This window comes from Oncorhynchus keta, unplaced genomic scaffold (genome assembly GCF_023373465.1).
Source record: "Oncorhynchus keta strain PuntledgeMale-10-30-2019 unplaced genomic scaffold, Oket_V2 Un_contig_99_pilon_pilon, whole genome shotgun sequence".
NCBI classification, from domain to species: domain Eukaryota; kingdom Metazoa; phylum Chordata; class Actinopteri; order Salmoniformes; family Salmonidae; genus Oncorhynchus; species Oncorhynchus keta.
This window is the reverse complement of record NW_026290752.1, coordinates 88,323-102,500: the sequence shown is the minus strand read 5'-3', so window position 1 is coordinate 102,500 and position 14,178 is coordinate 88,323. Positions and strand designations below refer to the sequence as shown.

The 14,178-nt window shown below is 54.6% G+C and overlaps 1 protein-coding gene and 1 long non-coding RNA gene across 3 annotated transcripts in view; both read right to left on the bottom strand.

The window, feature by feature from the left end:
- Positions 1-13,747, bottom strand: part of LOC127927238 (transmembrane protein 192-like) — a 15,227-nt gene extending 1,480 nt beyond the window's left edge. The window contains exons 1-4 of the mRNA XM_052513282.1: positions 13,556-13,747; positions 11,649-11,801; positions 9,285-9,543; positions 8,620-8,772 (exon numbers count right to left, since the gene is read on the bottom strand). Coding sequence (XP_052369242.1) covers positions 8,620-8,772; positions 9,285-9,543; positions 11,649-11,801; positions 13,556-13,585 — 595 coding nt within the window. The 5' untranslated portion in view covers positions 13,586-13,747. The remainder of the gene's footprint in view (positions 1-8,619; positions 8,773-9,284; positions 9,544-11,648; positions 11,802-13,555) is intronic.
- LOC127927240 (uncharacterized) lies at positions 9,651-11,608 on the bottom strand. 2 transcript variants are annotated; one of them, XR_008126656.1, is made up of 3 exons: positions 10,143-11,608; positions 9,815-10,101; positions 9,651-9,773 (listed from the first exon to the last, which is right to left on the bottom strand). It is a non-coding gene; the product is annotated as an uncharacterized LOC127927240 (long non-coding RNA). The 2 variants fall into 2 exon arrangements; XR_008126657.1 differs by having other exon boundaries at positions 9,663-10,101; positions 10,143-10,286; positions 10,328-10,369.
- Positions 13,748-14,178: the final 431 nt, after the last annotated feature.

Below are 14,178 nucleotides of genomic sequence, written 5' to 3'. Positions count from 1 at the left end.
CTATAGACAGGCTGGGGGACCTGGATGGATCACTCTATAGACAGGCTGGGGGAGGGGAGGGGGGTACCTGTGATGTAGATCACTCTATAGACAGGCTGGGGGAGGGGGAGAGGGGTACCTGTGATGTAGATCACTCTATAGACAGGCTGGGGGAGGGGGGGGTACCTGTGATGTAGATCACTCTATAGACAGGCTGGGGGAGGGGAGGGGGAGAGGGGTACCTGTGATGTAGATCACTCTATAGACAGGCTGGGGGAGGGGGGGGGTACCTGTGATGTAGATCACTCTATAGACAGGCTGGGGGAGGGGGGGGGGGAGGGGGGTACCTGTGATGTAGATCACTCTATAGACAGGCTGGGGGAGGGGGGGGGGTACCTGTGATGTAGATCACTCTATAGACAGGCTGGGGGCGGGGAGGGGGGTACCTGTGATGTAGATCACTCTATAGACAGGCTGGGGGAGGGGGGGGGGGGAGAGGGGTACCTGTGATGTAGATCACTCTATAGACAGGCTGGGGGGGGAGGGGAGGGGGGGGGGGGGGGGGGGGTACCTGTGATGTAGATCACTCTATAGACAGGCTGGGGGAGGGGAGGGGAGGGGGGGGGAGGAGGGGGTACCTGTGATGTAGATCACTCTATAGACAGGCTGGGGGAGGGGAGGGGGTACCTGTGATGTAGATCACTCTATAGACAGGCTGGGGGAGGGGAGGGAGAGGGGTACCTGTGATGTAGATCACTCTATAGACAGGCTGGGGGAGGGGAGGGGGTACCTGTGATGTAGATCACTCTATAGACAGGCTGGGGGAGGGGAGGGGGTACCTGTGATGTAGATCACTCTATAGACAGGCTGGGGGAGGGGAGGGGGAGGGGGTACCTGTGATGTAGATCACTCTATAGACAGGCTGGGGGAGGGGGGGGGGATCACTCTATAGACAGGCTGGGGGAGGGGGTACCTGTGATGTAGATCACTCTATAGACAGGCTGGGGGAGGGGAGGGGTACCTGTGATGTAGATCACTCTATAGACAGGCTGGGGGGGGAGGGGAGAGGGGTACCTGTGATGTAGATCACTCTATAGACAGGCTGGGGGAGGGGGGGAGAGGGGTACCTGTGATGTAGATCACTCTATAGACAGGCTGGGGGAGGGGAGAGGGGTACCTGTGATGTAGATCACTCTATAGACAGGCTGGGGGAGGGGTACCTGTGATGTAGATCACTCTATAGACAGGCTGGGGGAGGGGAGGGGGGGGGCCTGTGATGTAGATCACTCTATAGACAGGCTGGGGGAGGGGAGGGGGTACCTGTGATGTAGATCACTCTATAGACAGGCTGGGGGAGGGGAGGGGAGGGGGTACCTGTGATGTAGATCACTCTATAGACAGGCTGGGGGAGGGGTACCTGTGATGTAGATCACTCTATAGACAGGCTGGGGGAGGGGAGGGGGTACCTGTGATGTAGATCACTCTATAGACAGGCTGGGGGAGGGGAGAGGGGTACCTGTGATGTAGATCACTCTATAGACAGGCTGGGGGAGGGGAGGGCTGGGAGGGGGGGCACCTGTGATGTAGATCACTCTATAGACAGGCTGGGGGAGGGGAGGGGGTACCTGTGATGTAGATCACTCTATAGACAGGCTGGGGGAGGGGAGGGGGTACCTGTGATGTAGATCACTCTATAGACAGGCTGGGGGAGGGGAGGGGAGGGGGTACCTGTGATGTAGATCACTCTATAGACAGGCTGGGGGGGGGGGAGGGGGTACCTGTGATGTAGATCACTCTATAGACAGGCTGGGGGAGGGGAGGGGAGGGGGTACCTGTGATGTAGATCACTCTATAGACAGGCTGGGGGAGGGGAGGGGAGGGGGTACCTGTGATGTAGATCACTCTATAGACAGGCTGGGGGAGGGGGGGGGGTACCTGTGATGTAGATCACTCTATAGACAGGCTGGGGGAGGGGAGGGGGTACCTGTGATGTAGATCACTCTATAGACAGGCTGGGGGAGGGGGAGGGGGGTACCTGTGATGTAGATCACTCTATAGACAGGCTGGGGGAGGGGGTAGGGGGGTACCTGTGATGTAGATCAATCTATAGACAGGCTGGGGGAGGGGGGGGAGGGGGGTACCTGTGATGTAGATCACTCTATAGACAGGCTGGGGAGGGGAGGGGAGGGGAGGGGGTACCTGTGATGTAGATCACTCTATAGACAGGCTGGGGAGGGGAGGGGGTACCTGTGATGTAGATCACTCTATAGACAGGCTGGGGGGGGGAGGGGGGGGGGGGTACCTGTGATGTAGATCACTCTATAGACAGGCTGGGGGAGGGGAGGGGGGTACCTGTGATGTAGATCACTCTATAGACAGGCTGGGGGAGGGGAGGGGGGAGGGGTACCTGTGATGTAGATCACTCTATAGACAGGCTGGGGGAGGGGAGGGGGTACCTGTGATGTAGATCACTCTATAGACAGGCTGGGGGAGGGGAGGGGGGTACCTGTGATGTAGATCACTCTATAGACAGGCTGGGGGAGGGGGGGGGGAGGGGGTACCTGTGATGTAGATCACTCTATAGACAGGCTGGGGGAGGGGGGGGGGGTACCTGTGATGTAGATCACTCTATAGACAGGCTGGGGGAGGGGAGGGGGTACCTGTGATGTAGATCACTCTATAGACAGGCTGGGGGAGGGGAGGGGGGTACCTGTGATGTAGATCACTCTATAGACAGGCTGGGGGAGGGGAGGGGGTACCTGTGATGTAGATCACTCTATAGACAGGCTGGGGGGGGGGGGAGGGGGGTACCTGTGATGTAGATCACTCTATAGACAGGCTGGGGGAGGGGAGGGGGGTACCTGTGATGTAGATCACTCTATAGACAGGCTGGGGGAGGGGAGAGGGGTACCTGTGATGTAGATCACTCTATAGACAGGCTGGGGAGGGGAGGGGAGAGGGGTACCTGTGATGTAGATCACTCTATAGACAGGCTGGGGGAGGGGGGGGGGGGGTACCTGTGATGTAGATCACTCTATAGACAGGCTGGGGGGGGGGAGGGGGGTACCTGTGATGTAGATCACTCTATAGACAGGCTGGGGGAGGGGATGTAGGGGGGGGGGGGAGGGGGTACCTGTGATGTAGATCACTCTATAGACAGGCTGGGGGGAGGGGGAGGGGGTACCTGTGATGTAGATCACTCTATAGACAGGCTGGGGGGGGGGGGGAGAGGGGTACCTGTGATGTAGATCACTCTATAGACAGGCTGGGGGAGGGGAGGGGGTACCTGTGATGTAGATCACTCTATAGACAGGCTGGGGGAGGGGAGGGGAGGGGTACCTGTGATGTAGATCACTCTATAGACAGGCTGGGGAGGGGGGAGGGGAGGGGGTACCTGTGATGTAGATCACTCTATAGACAGGCTGGGGGAGGGGAGGGGGTACCTGTGATGTAGATCACTCTATAGACAGGCTGGGGGAGGGGAGGGGGTACCTGTGATGTAGATCACTCTATAGACAGGCTGGGGGAGGGGAGGGGAGGGGGGTACCTGTGATGTAGATCACTCTATAGACAGGCTGGGGGAGGGGAGTGGGGTACCTGTGATGTAGATCACTCTATAGACAGGCTGGGGGAGGGGGGAGAGGGGTACCTGTGATGTAGATCACTCTATAGACAGGCTGGGGGAGGGGGGGGGGGTACCTGTGATGTAGATCACTCTATAGACAGGCTGGGGGAGGGGGGGGGTACCTGTGATGTAGATCACTCTATAGACAGGCTGGGGGAGGGGGGGGGGGGGGACCTGTGATGTAGATCACTCTATAGACAGGCTGGGGGAGGGGGGGGGGGGGGGTACCTGTGATGTAGATCACTCTATAGACAGGCTGGGGGAGGGGAGAGGGGTACCTGTGATGTAGATCACTCTATAGACAGGCTGGGGGAGGGGAGGGGAGGGGTACCTGTGATGTAGATCACTCTATAGACAGGCTGGGGGAGGGGGAGGGGGTACCTGTGATGTAGATCACTCTATAGACAGGCTGGGGGAGGGGAGGGGGTACCTGTGATGTAGATCACTCTATAGACAGGCTGGGGGAGGGGGGGGAGGGGGGTACCTGTGATGTAGATCACTCTATAGACAGGCTGGGGGAGGGGGGGAGGGGGTACCTGTGATGTAGATCACTCTATAGACAGGCTGGGGGAGGGGAGGGGGTACCTGTGATGTAGATCACTCTATAGACAGGCTGGGGGGGGGGGGGGGGGGTACCTGTGATGTAGATCACTCTATAGACAGGCTGGGGGAGGGGGGGAGGGGGTACCTGTGATGTAGATCACTCTATAGACAGGCTGGGGGAGGAGGGGAGGGGGTACCTGTGATGTAGATCACTCTATAGACAGGCTGGGGGAGGGGAGGGGGTACCTGTGATGTAGATCACTCTATAGACAGGCTGGGGGGCTGGGGGGAGGGGAGAGGGGTACCTGTGATGTAGATCACTCTATAGACAGGCTGGGGGAGGGGAGGGGGGGGGTACCTGTGATGTAGATCACTCTATAGACAGGCTGGGGGAGGGGAGGGGTACCTGTGATGTAGATCACTCTATAGACAGGCTGGGGGAGGGGAGGGGGGTACCTGTGATGTAGATCACTCTATAGACAGGCTGGGGGAGGGGAGGGGGGGGGGGTACCTGTGATGTAGATCACTCTATAGACAGGCTGGGGGAGGGGGGGGGGTACCTGTGATGTAGATCACTCTATAGACAGGCTGGGGGAGGGGGGGGGGTACCTGTGATGTAGATCACTCTATAGACAGGCTGGGGGAGGGGAGGGGGTACCTGTGATGTAGATCACTCTATAGACAGGCTGGGGGAGGGGAGGGGAGGGGGTACCTGTGATGTAGATCACTCTATAGACAGGCTGGGGGGGGGGGGGGGGTACCTGTGATGTAGATCACTCTATAGACAGGCTGGGGGAGGGGGAGAGGGGTACCTGTGATGTAGATCACTCTATAGACAGGCTGGGGAGGGGGGGGGGTACCTGTGATGTAGATCACTCTATAGACAGGCTGGGGGAGGGGGGGGGGTACCTGTGATGTAGATCACTCTATAGACAGGCTGGGGGAGGGGGGGGGGGGTACCTGTGATGTAGATCACTCTATAGACAGGCTGGGGGAGGGGAGGGGGGGGTACCTGTGATGTAGATCACTCTATAGACAGGCTGGGGGAGGGGGGGGGGGTACCTGTGATGTAGATCACTCTATAGACAGGCTGGGGGAGGGGGGAGGGGGTACCTGTGATGTAGATCACTCTATAGACAGGCTGGGGGGGGGGGGGGTACCTGTGATGTAGATCACTCTATAGACAGGCTGGGGGAGGGGAGGGGGTACCTGTGATGTAGATCACTCTATAGACAGGCTGGGGGGGGGAGGGGGGGGTAGGGGAGGGGGCTACCTGTGATGTAGATCACTCTATAGACAGGCTGGGGAGGGGGAGGGGGTACCTGTGATGTAGATCACTCTATAGACAGGCTGGGGAGGGGAGGGGAGGGGGTACCTGTGATGTAGATCACTCTATAGACAGGCTGGGGGAGGGGAGGGGGAGAGGGGTACCTGTGATGTAGATCACTCTATAGACAGGCTGGGGGAGGGGAGGGGGTACCTGTGATGTAGATCACTCTATAGACAGGCTGGGGGGGGAGGGGATGGATCACTCTATAGAGGGGGTACCTGTGATGTAGATCACTCTATAGACAGGCTGGGGGAGGGGAGGGGGTACCTGTGATGTAGATCACTCTATAGACAGGCTGGGGGAGGGGAGGGGGGTACCTGTGATGTAGATCACTCTATAGACAGGCTGGGGGAGGGGAGGGGAGGGGGTACCTGTGATGTAGATCACTCTATAGACAGGCTGGGGGAGGGGGAGGGGAGGGGGTACCTGTGATGTAGATCACTCTATAGACAGGCTGGGGGAGGGGAGGGGAGGGGGTACCTGTGATGTAGATCACTCTATAGACAGGCTGGGGGAGGGGAGGGGGAGAGGGGTACCTGTGATGTAGATCACTCTATAGACAGGCTGGGGGAGGGGAGGGGGAGGGGGTACCTGTGATGTAGATCACTCTATAGACAGGCTGGGGGAGGGGGAGGGGAGAGGGGTACCTGTGATGTAGATCACTCTATAGACAGGCTGGGGAGGGGGGGGGGGGGGTACCTGTGATGTAGATCACTCTATAGACAGGCTGGGGGAGGGGGAGGGGGGGGGGGAGGGGGGTACCTGTGATGTAGATCACTCTATAGACAGGCTGGGGGAGGGGGAGGGGTACCTGTGATGTAGATCACTCTATAGACAGGCTGGGGGAGGGGAGAGGGGTACCTGTGATGTAGATCACTCTATAGACAGGCTGGGGGAGGGGGGGGAGGGGGGTACCTGTGATGTAGATCACTCTATAGACAGGCTGGGGGAGGGGGAGGGGGGTACCTGTGATGTAGATCACTCTATAGACAGGCTGGGGGGGGGGGGGGTACCTGTGATGTAGATCACTCTATAGACAGGCTGGGGGAGGGGGAGGGGGTACCTGTGATGTAGATCACTCTATAGACAGGCTGGGGGAGGGGGAGAGGGGTACCTGTGATGTAGATCACTCTATAGACAGGCTGGGGGAGGGGAGGGGGGGGGTACCTGTGATGTAGATCACTCTATAGACAGGCTGGGGGAGGGGAGGGGAGGGGGTACCTGTGATGTAGATCACTCTATAGACAGGCTGGGGGAGGGGAGGGGGGTACCTGTGATGTAGATCACTCTATAGACAGGCTGGGGGAGGGGGGGGAGGGGGTACCTGTGATGTAGATCACTCTATAGACAGGCTGGGGGAGGGGGAGAGGGGTACCTGTGATGTAGATCACTCTATAGACAGGCTGGGGGAGGGGGAGGGGGTACCTGTGATGTAGATCACTCTATAGACAGGCTGGGGGAGGGGGAGGGGGGTACCTGTGATGTAGATCACTCTATAGACAGGCTGGGGGGGGGGGGAGGGGGTACCTGTGATGTAGATCACTCTATAGACAGGCTGGGGGAGGGGGAGGGGGGTACCTGTGATGTAGATCACTCTATAGACAGGCTGGGGGAGGGGGGAGGGGGTACCTGTGATGTAGATCACTCTATAGACAGGCTGGGGAGGGGAGGGGGAGGGGGGTACCTGTGATGTAGATCACTCTATAGACAGGCTGGGGGAGGGGAGGGGGGTACCTGTGATGTAGATCACTCTATAGACAGGCTGGGGGAGGGGAGGGGGTACCTGTGATGTAGATCACTCTATAGACAGGCTGGGGGAGGGGAGGGGGTACCTGTGATGTAGATCACTCTATAGACAGGCTGGGGGAGGGGGAGGGGGTACCTGTGATGTAGATCACTCTATAGACAGGCTGGGGGGGGGGGGGTACCTGTGATGTAGATCACTCTATAGACAGGCTGGGGGGGGGGGGGAGGGGGGTACCTGTGATGTAGATCACTCTATAGACAGGCTGGGGAGGGGAGGGGGGGGGTACCTGTGATGTAGATCACTCTATAGACAGGCTGGGGGAGGGGGGGAGGGGGGTACCTGTGATGTAGATCACTCTATAGACAGGCTGGGGGGGGAGGGGGAGGGGGTACCTGTGATGTAGATCACTCTATAGACAGGCTGGGGGAGGGGAGGGGGTACCTGTGATGTAGATCACTCTATAGACAGGCTGGGGGGGGGGGGGGGGGGGTACCTGTGATGTAGATCACTCTATAGACAGGCTGGGGGGGGAGGGGGAGAGGGGTACCTGTGATGTAGATCACTCTATAGACAGGCTGGGGGAGGGGGGGGGGGTACCTGTGATGTAGATCACTCTATAGACAGGCTGGGGGGGGAGGGGGAGGGGGGTACCTGTGATGTAGATCACTCTATAGACAGGCTGGGGGAGGGGGGAGGGGGTACCTGTGATGTAGATCACTCTATAGACAGGCTGGGGGAGGGGAGGGGGGGGGGTACCTGTGATGTAGATCACTCTATAGACAGGCTGGGGGGAGGGGGAGGGAGGGGGTACCTGTGATGTAGATCACTCTATAGACAGGCTGGGGGAGGGGAGGGGGTACCTGTGATGTAGATCACTCTATAGACAGGCTGGGGAGGGGAGAGGGGTACCTGTGATGTAGATCACTCTATAGACAGGCTGGGGGAGGGGGGGAGGGGGTACCTGTGATGTAGATCACTCTATAGACAGGCTGGGGGAGGGGGGGGGGGGGTACCTGTGATGTAGATCACTCTATAGACAGGCTGGGGGGGGGGGGGGGTACCTGTGATGTAGATCACTCTATAGACAGGCTGGGGGAGGGGGAGGGGGGGGGGTACCTGTGATGTAGATCACTCTATAGACAGGCTGGGGGAGGGGGGGAGAGGGGTACCTGTGATGTAGATCACTCTATAGACAGGCTGGGGGAGGGGGGGAGGGGGGTACCTGTGATGTAGATCACTCTATAGACAGGCTGGGGGAGGGGAGGGGGAGAGGGGTACCTGTGATGTAGATCACTCTATAGACAGGCTGGGGAGGGGAGGGGGTACCTGTGATGTAGATCACTCTATAGACAGGCTGGGGAGGGGGGTACCTGTGATGTAGATCACTCTATAGACAGGCTGGGGGAGGGGGGGGGGTACCTGTGTAGATGATCAGACAAGGCAGAGACACCAGGAGCTCCAGTCCCAGAATCCCTAGCAGCAGATAAACAGGAAGATGATCCACCTCTGGCAGATCAGCTGACATGACCACCAACACCGCCGTGTTCCCTACACACACACACACACACACACACACACACACACACACACACACACACACACACACACACACACACACACACACACAAACCCAGACAAAGACACTTTAAACCCAGACAAAGACGTTTAACTAGTCAGTTAAGAGCCGATTCCCCCCCCCCCCAGCCAAACCCAGACAAAGACGTCCTTACCCCGCCAACGACGGCCCCCCCGGCCAAACCCAGACAAAGACGCCCTTACCCCCGGCCAACGACAAAGACGCCCTTACCCCGCCAACGACGGCCCCCGCCCCCCAGACAAAGACGTCCTAACAACGACGGCCTTCCCCCCGGCCAAAGACCTGTCAAACCCCCGGCCAACGACGGCCAAACGACAAAGACGCCTCCCCCCACCCAAACCCGGACGACGATGGGCCAATTATGCACCGCCCTATGGGACTCCTTACCACGGTCGGATGTGATACAGCCTGGATTCGAACCAGGGACTGTAGTGATGCCTATTGCACTGAGATGCAGGTGTACCTGCAGAGTGGATGAGGAAGGGCAGGTGTTTCAGGGTGCGGTTGTCTCTGTAGAAACGGAGGTATCCTCTGCTCCTCACTCGGCTGTGGTGATGCTGAACACACAAACCAAACAACAACACACACAGCCACACAAACACCTTCCCAATCACCACCACACTCTGCCCCCGAACATTACCCAGCACACGGACACACTCCTCCCGGCCAACCTCCAACACACACACTATGGCAACACACACACTCAGAGACACATACACCACCTGGGGACACAGAGAGAACAGCTGTTAGACAGAGACACCACCTGGGGACACAGAGACCACCTGGGGACACAGAGAGACCACCTGTCAGACAGAGACACATACACCACCTGGGGACACAGAGAGAACACCTGTTAGACAGAGACACCACCTGGGGACACAGAGAGAACACCTGTTAGACAGAGACACCACCTGGGGACACAGAGAGAACACCTGTTAGACAGAGACACCACCTGGGGACACAGATAGAACACCTGTCAGACAGAGACACCACCTGGGGACACAGAGAGAACACCTGTTAGACAGAGACACCACCTGGGGACACAGAGAGAACACCTGTTAGACAGAGACACCACCTGGGGACACAGAGAGAACACCTGTTAGACAGAGACACCACCTGGGGACACAGAGAGAACACCAGTCAGACAGAGACACCACCTGGGGACACAGAGAGACCACCTGTCAGACAGAGACACCACCTGGGGACACAGAGAGAACACCTGTTAGACAGAGACACCACCTGGGGACACAGAGAGACCACCTGTCAGACAGAGACACCACCTGGGGACACAGAGAGAACACCAGTTAGACAGAGACACCACCTGGGGACACAGAGAGAACACCTGTTAGACAGAGACACCACCTGGGGACACAGAGAGAACACCTGTTAGACAGAGACACCACCTGGGGACACAGAGAGACCACCTGTCAGACAGAGACACCACCTGGGGACACAGAGAGAACACCTGTTAGACAGAGACACCACCTGGGGACACAGAGAGAACACCTGGGGATCCCTGTGTCTGTACACTACAACAGGGATGTGTGTCTTTACACTACAACAGGGATGTGTGTCTTTACACTACAACAGGGATGTGTGTCTTTACACTACAACAGGGATGTGTGTGTGTGTGTGTGTCTTTACACTACAACAGGGATGTGTGTGTCTTTACACTACAACAGGGATGTGTGTCTTTACACTACAACAGGGATGTGTGTGTGTGTGTGTGTCTTTACACTACAACAGGGATGTGTGTGTCTGTTACACTACAACAGGGATGTGTGTGTCTGTACACTACAACAGGGATGTGTGTGTCTGTACACTACAACAGGGATGTGTGTGTCTGTACACTACAACAGGGATGTGTGTGTGTCTGTACACTACAACAGGGATGTGTGTCTGTACACTACAACAGGGATGTGTGTCTGTACACTACAACAGGGATGTGTGTCTTTACACTACAACAGGGATGTGTGTGTGTGTGTGTGTGTGTGTGTGTGTACACTACAACAGGGGTGTGTGTGTGTGTGTGTGTCTTTACACTACAACAGGGATGTGTGTGTGTGTGTGTGTGTGTGTGTGTGTGTGTGTGTGTACACTACAACAGGGATGTGTGTGTGTGTGTGTGTCTTTACACTACAACAGGGATGTGTGTCTTTACACTACAACAGGGATGTGTGTCTTTACACTACAACAGGGATGTGTGTGTGTCTGTACACTACAACAGGGATGTGTGTCTTTACACTACAACAGGGATGTGTGTCTTTACACTACAACAGGGATGTGTGTCTTTACACTACAACAGGGATGTGTGTGTGTGTCTTTACACTACAACAGGGATGTGTGTCTTTACACTACAACAGGGATGTGTGTGTGTCTTTACACTACAACAGGGATGTGTGTGTGTCTGTACACTACAACAGGGATGTGTGTCTTTACACTACAACAGGGATGTGTGTGTGTCTTTACACTACAACAGGGATGTGTGTCTTTACACTACAACAGGGATGTGTGTGTGTCTGTACACTACAACAGGGATGTGTGTCTTTACACTACAACAGGGATGTGTGTCTTTACACTACAACAGGGATGTGTGTCTTTACACTACAACAGGGATGTGTGTGTGTCTGTACACTACAACAGGGATGTGTGTCTTTACACTACAACAGGGATGTGTGTGTGTCTGTACACTACAACAGGGATGTGTGTCTTTACACTACAACAGGGATGTGTGTGTGTGTGTGTGTGTGTGTGTACACTACAACAGGGGTGTGTGTGTGTGTGTACACTACAACAGGGGTGTGTGTGTGTGTGTACACTACACTACCTGCAGCAGCAACAGCAGGACAGCAGGACAGTGTGTGGGGAGAGTCGTGAATTCTCTCCTGATAGCAGACTGCAGGGCATCATGGGAGATCAGCGGTCCGTCCACTAAAGGGTCCTCCTCAACACTCTGAGACACATCTACTGATGAACTGACCTGTCACACACACACACACACACACACACACACACACACACACACACACACACACACACACACACACACACACACACACACACACACACACACACACACACACACACACACACACCAGCTTTGCACTTTATCATGGTTAAACTCAAGAATGGACTCTTGGATTTACAGAAAATATATAATAACACTTTAAATTGTAAATCAAATGTTATTTGTCACATGACCAGCCCTTAACCAATAGGTGGAGACCTCACAGTGAAATGCTGAATACAACAGGTGTAGTAGACCTCACAGTGAAATGCTGAATACAACAGGTAGACCTCACAGTGAAATGCTGAATACAACAGATGTAGTAGACCTCACAGTGAAATGCTGAATACAACAGGTAGACCTCACAGTGAAATGCTGAATACAACAGGTGTAGTAGACCTCACAGTGAAATGCTGAATACAACAGGTGTAGTAGACCTCACAGTGAAATGCTGAATACAACAGGTGGTGTAGACCTCACAGTGAAATGCTGAATACAACAGGTGTAGTAGACCTCACAGTGAAATGCTGAATACAACAGGTGTAGTAGACCTCACAGTGAAATGCTGAATACAACAGGTGTAGTAGACCTCACAGTGAAATGCTGAATACAACAGGTGTAGTAGACCTCACAGTGAAATGCTGAATACAACAGGTGTAGTAGACCTCACAGTGAAATGCTGAATACAACAGGTGTAGTAGACCTCACAGTGAAATGCTGAATACAACAGGTGGAGTAGACCTCACAGTGAAATGCTGAATACAACAGGTGGAGTAGACCTCACAGTGAAATGCTGAATACAACAGGTGTAGTAGACCTCACAGTGAAATGCTGAATACAACAGGTGTAGTAGACCTCACAGTGAAATGCTGAATACAACAGGTGTAGTAGACCTCACAGTGAAATGCTGAATACAACAGGTGTAGTAGACCTCACAGTGAAATGCTGAATACAACAGGTGTAGTAGACCTCACAGTGAAATAACAGAGAGTGACAGTGGTATGATAGAGGGGGGGTGTAAATAGTGGCCATTTGATTAGATGTTCAGGAGTCTTATGTCTTGGGGGTAGAATCCGTTTAGAAGCCTCTTGGACCTAGACTTGGTGCTCCGGTACCGCTTGCCATATATCCTCACTATGTCCACTTGATCTATTTTGTATAATGTATATAAAGTGTAAATTCTGTCTCTGTATGTCGTCTATGGCTAGCAGCACCATATCACACCACATCGCCAAGTCAAATTCTCAGTATGTGTAAAATGTACGAATAAAGGGGTTTCTGAAAGGTTGTGACTCTTGAGTTTATCGGTGGTTTTAAAGTATATTTACTTTTACTCAAGTATGACAATTGGGTTATTTGTCCACCAGTGGAGTGTCTAGACTTCTATCTAACCCAACAGCGCCCCCAGCGGGCGACACGGTGCCAATACACAACCCGAGAGAAACAACAAGGACAACAACTAACATCCCGTCTCAGTCTCACCCTGTAGAGAAAAGACAGCATATGAGCTGTATAACGTTTTCAAATGTCCTATGAGCTGAAGACTCGGTGGCTTTGTTTCATCTCAGATAGTAACAGAGGTAACGGTAGCTAAACGGTAGATAAATAACTATCTATCGCCTTCTTCCGGTCTATTCCTAATGGGAGGATAACTATAACAAGCTCACCGACTGGCGACCGACTGTTATCAGTTAGTGTCTGGACCACAACACGGGACGGTGACTTACTGCATGGTGCGACATCCCTTCCGAGTCCATGGTGTGTTGAAGTCGCACAGGTTAACTCTTCAAGAGAAAGCTTTATAAAGCTAGATACACACAGAAATGTTCATTTAAAAAGCGTCTGTTTTAGCGGATAGCCTCATACTCTGCTTCCACGTGACAGCGGTGTTCCTCTGTTATTGGTCCGGTCGGGCAGCCCACTGCTCCATATACGGTTCCACCTTGTAGTTTTCTCTGTTGCGTTTCACCCCCGATTACAAATAATACTCTTCCTTTCAATCATTTCCAAGACCACACAAAAATGGTTTTAACATTGTTTGTTTGATATTGTACCGTGAAATACAATATAACCCCCTGTCTGTAGTTACAGTGAGAGGATTCATGTATCTCTCGACGAGGACCGTGTTGTTTTAAATGATAAAAAGTAAAAGAGACCTCGCTGTCTTTAAGACACATTGTTGTAAACTCAGTGTCTGTATTTTTAGGTTTGATGTGCAGTAACACCAAAGATGTGTATCACTAACCCTGTGGTGCCGCTGCCAAAGCTTATTGTGTTACCATTTGACTCTGTCTCTACCGTTACCATCCACAGGAGGGCGACTTTTTCCCGACTGCCTTGGCAGCCAGGC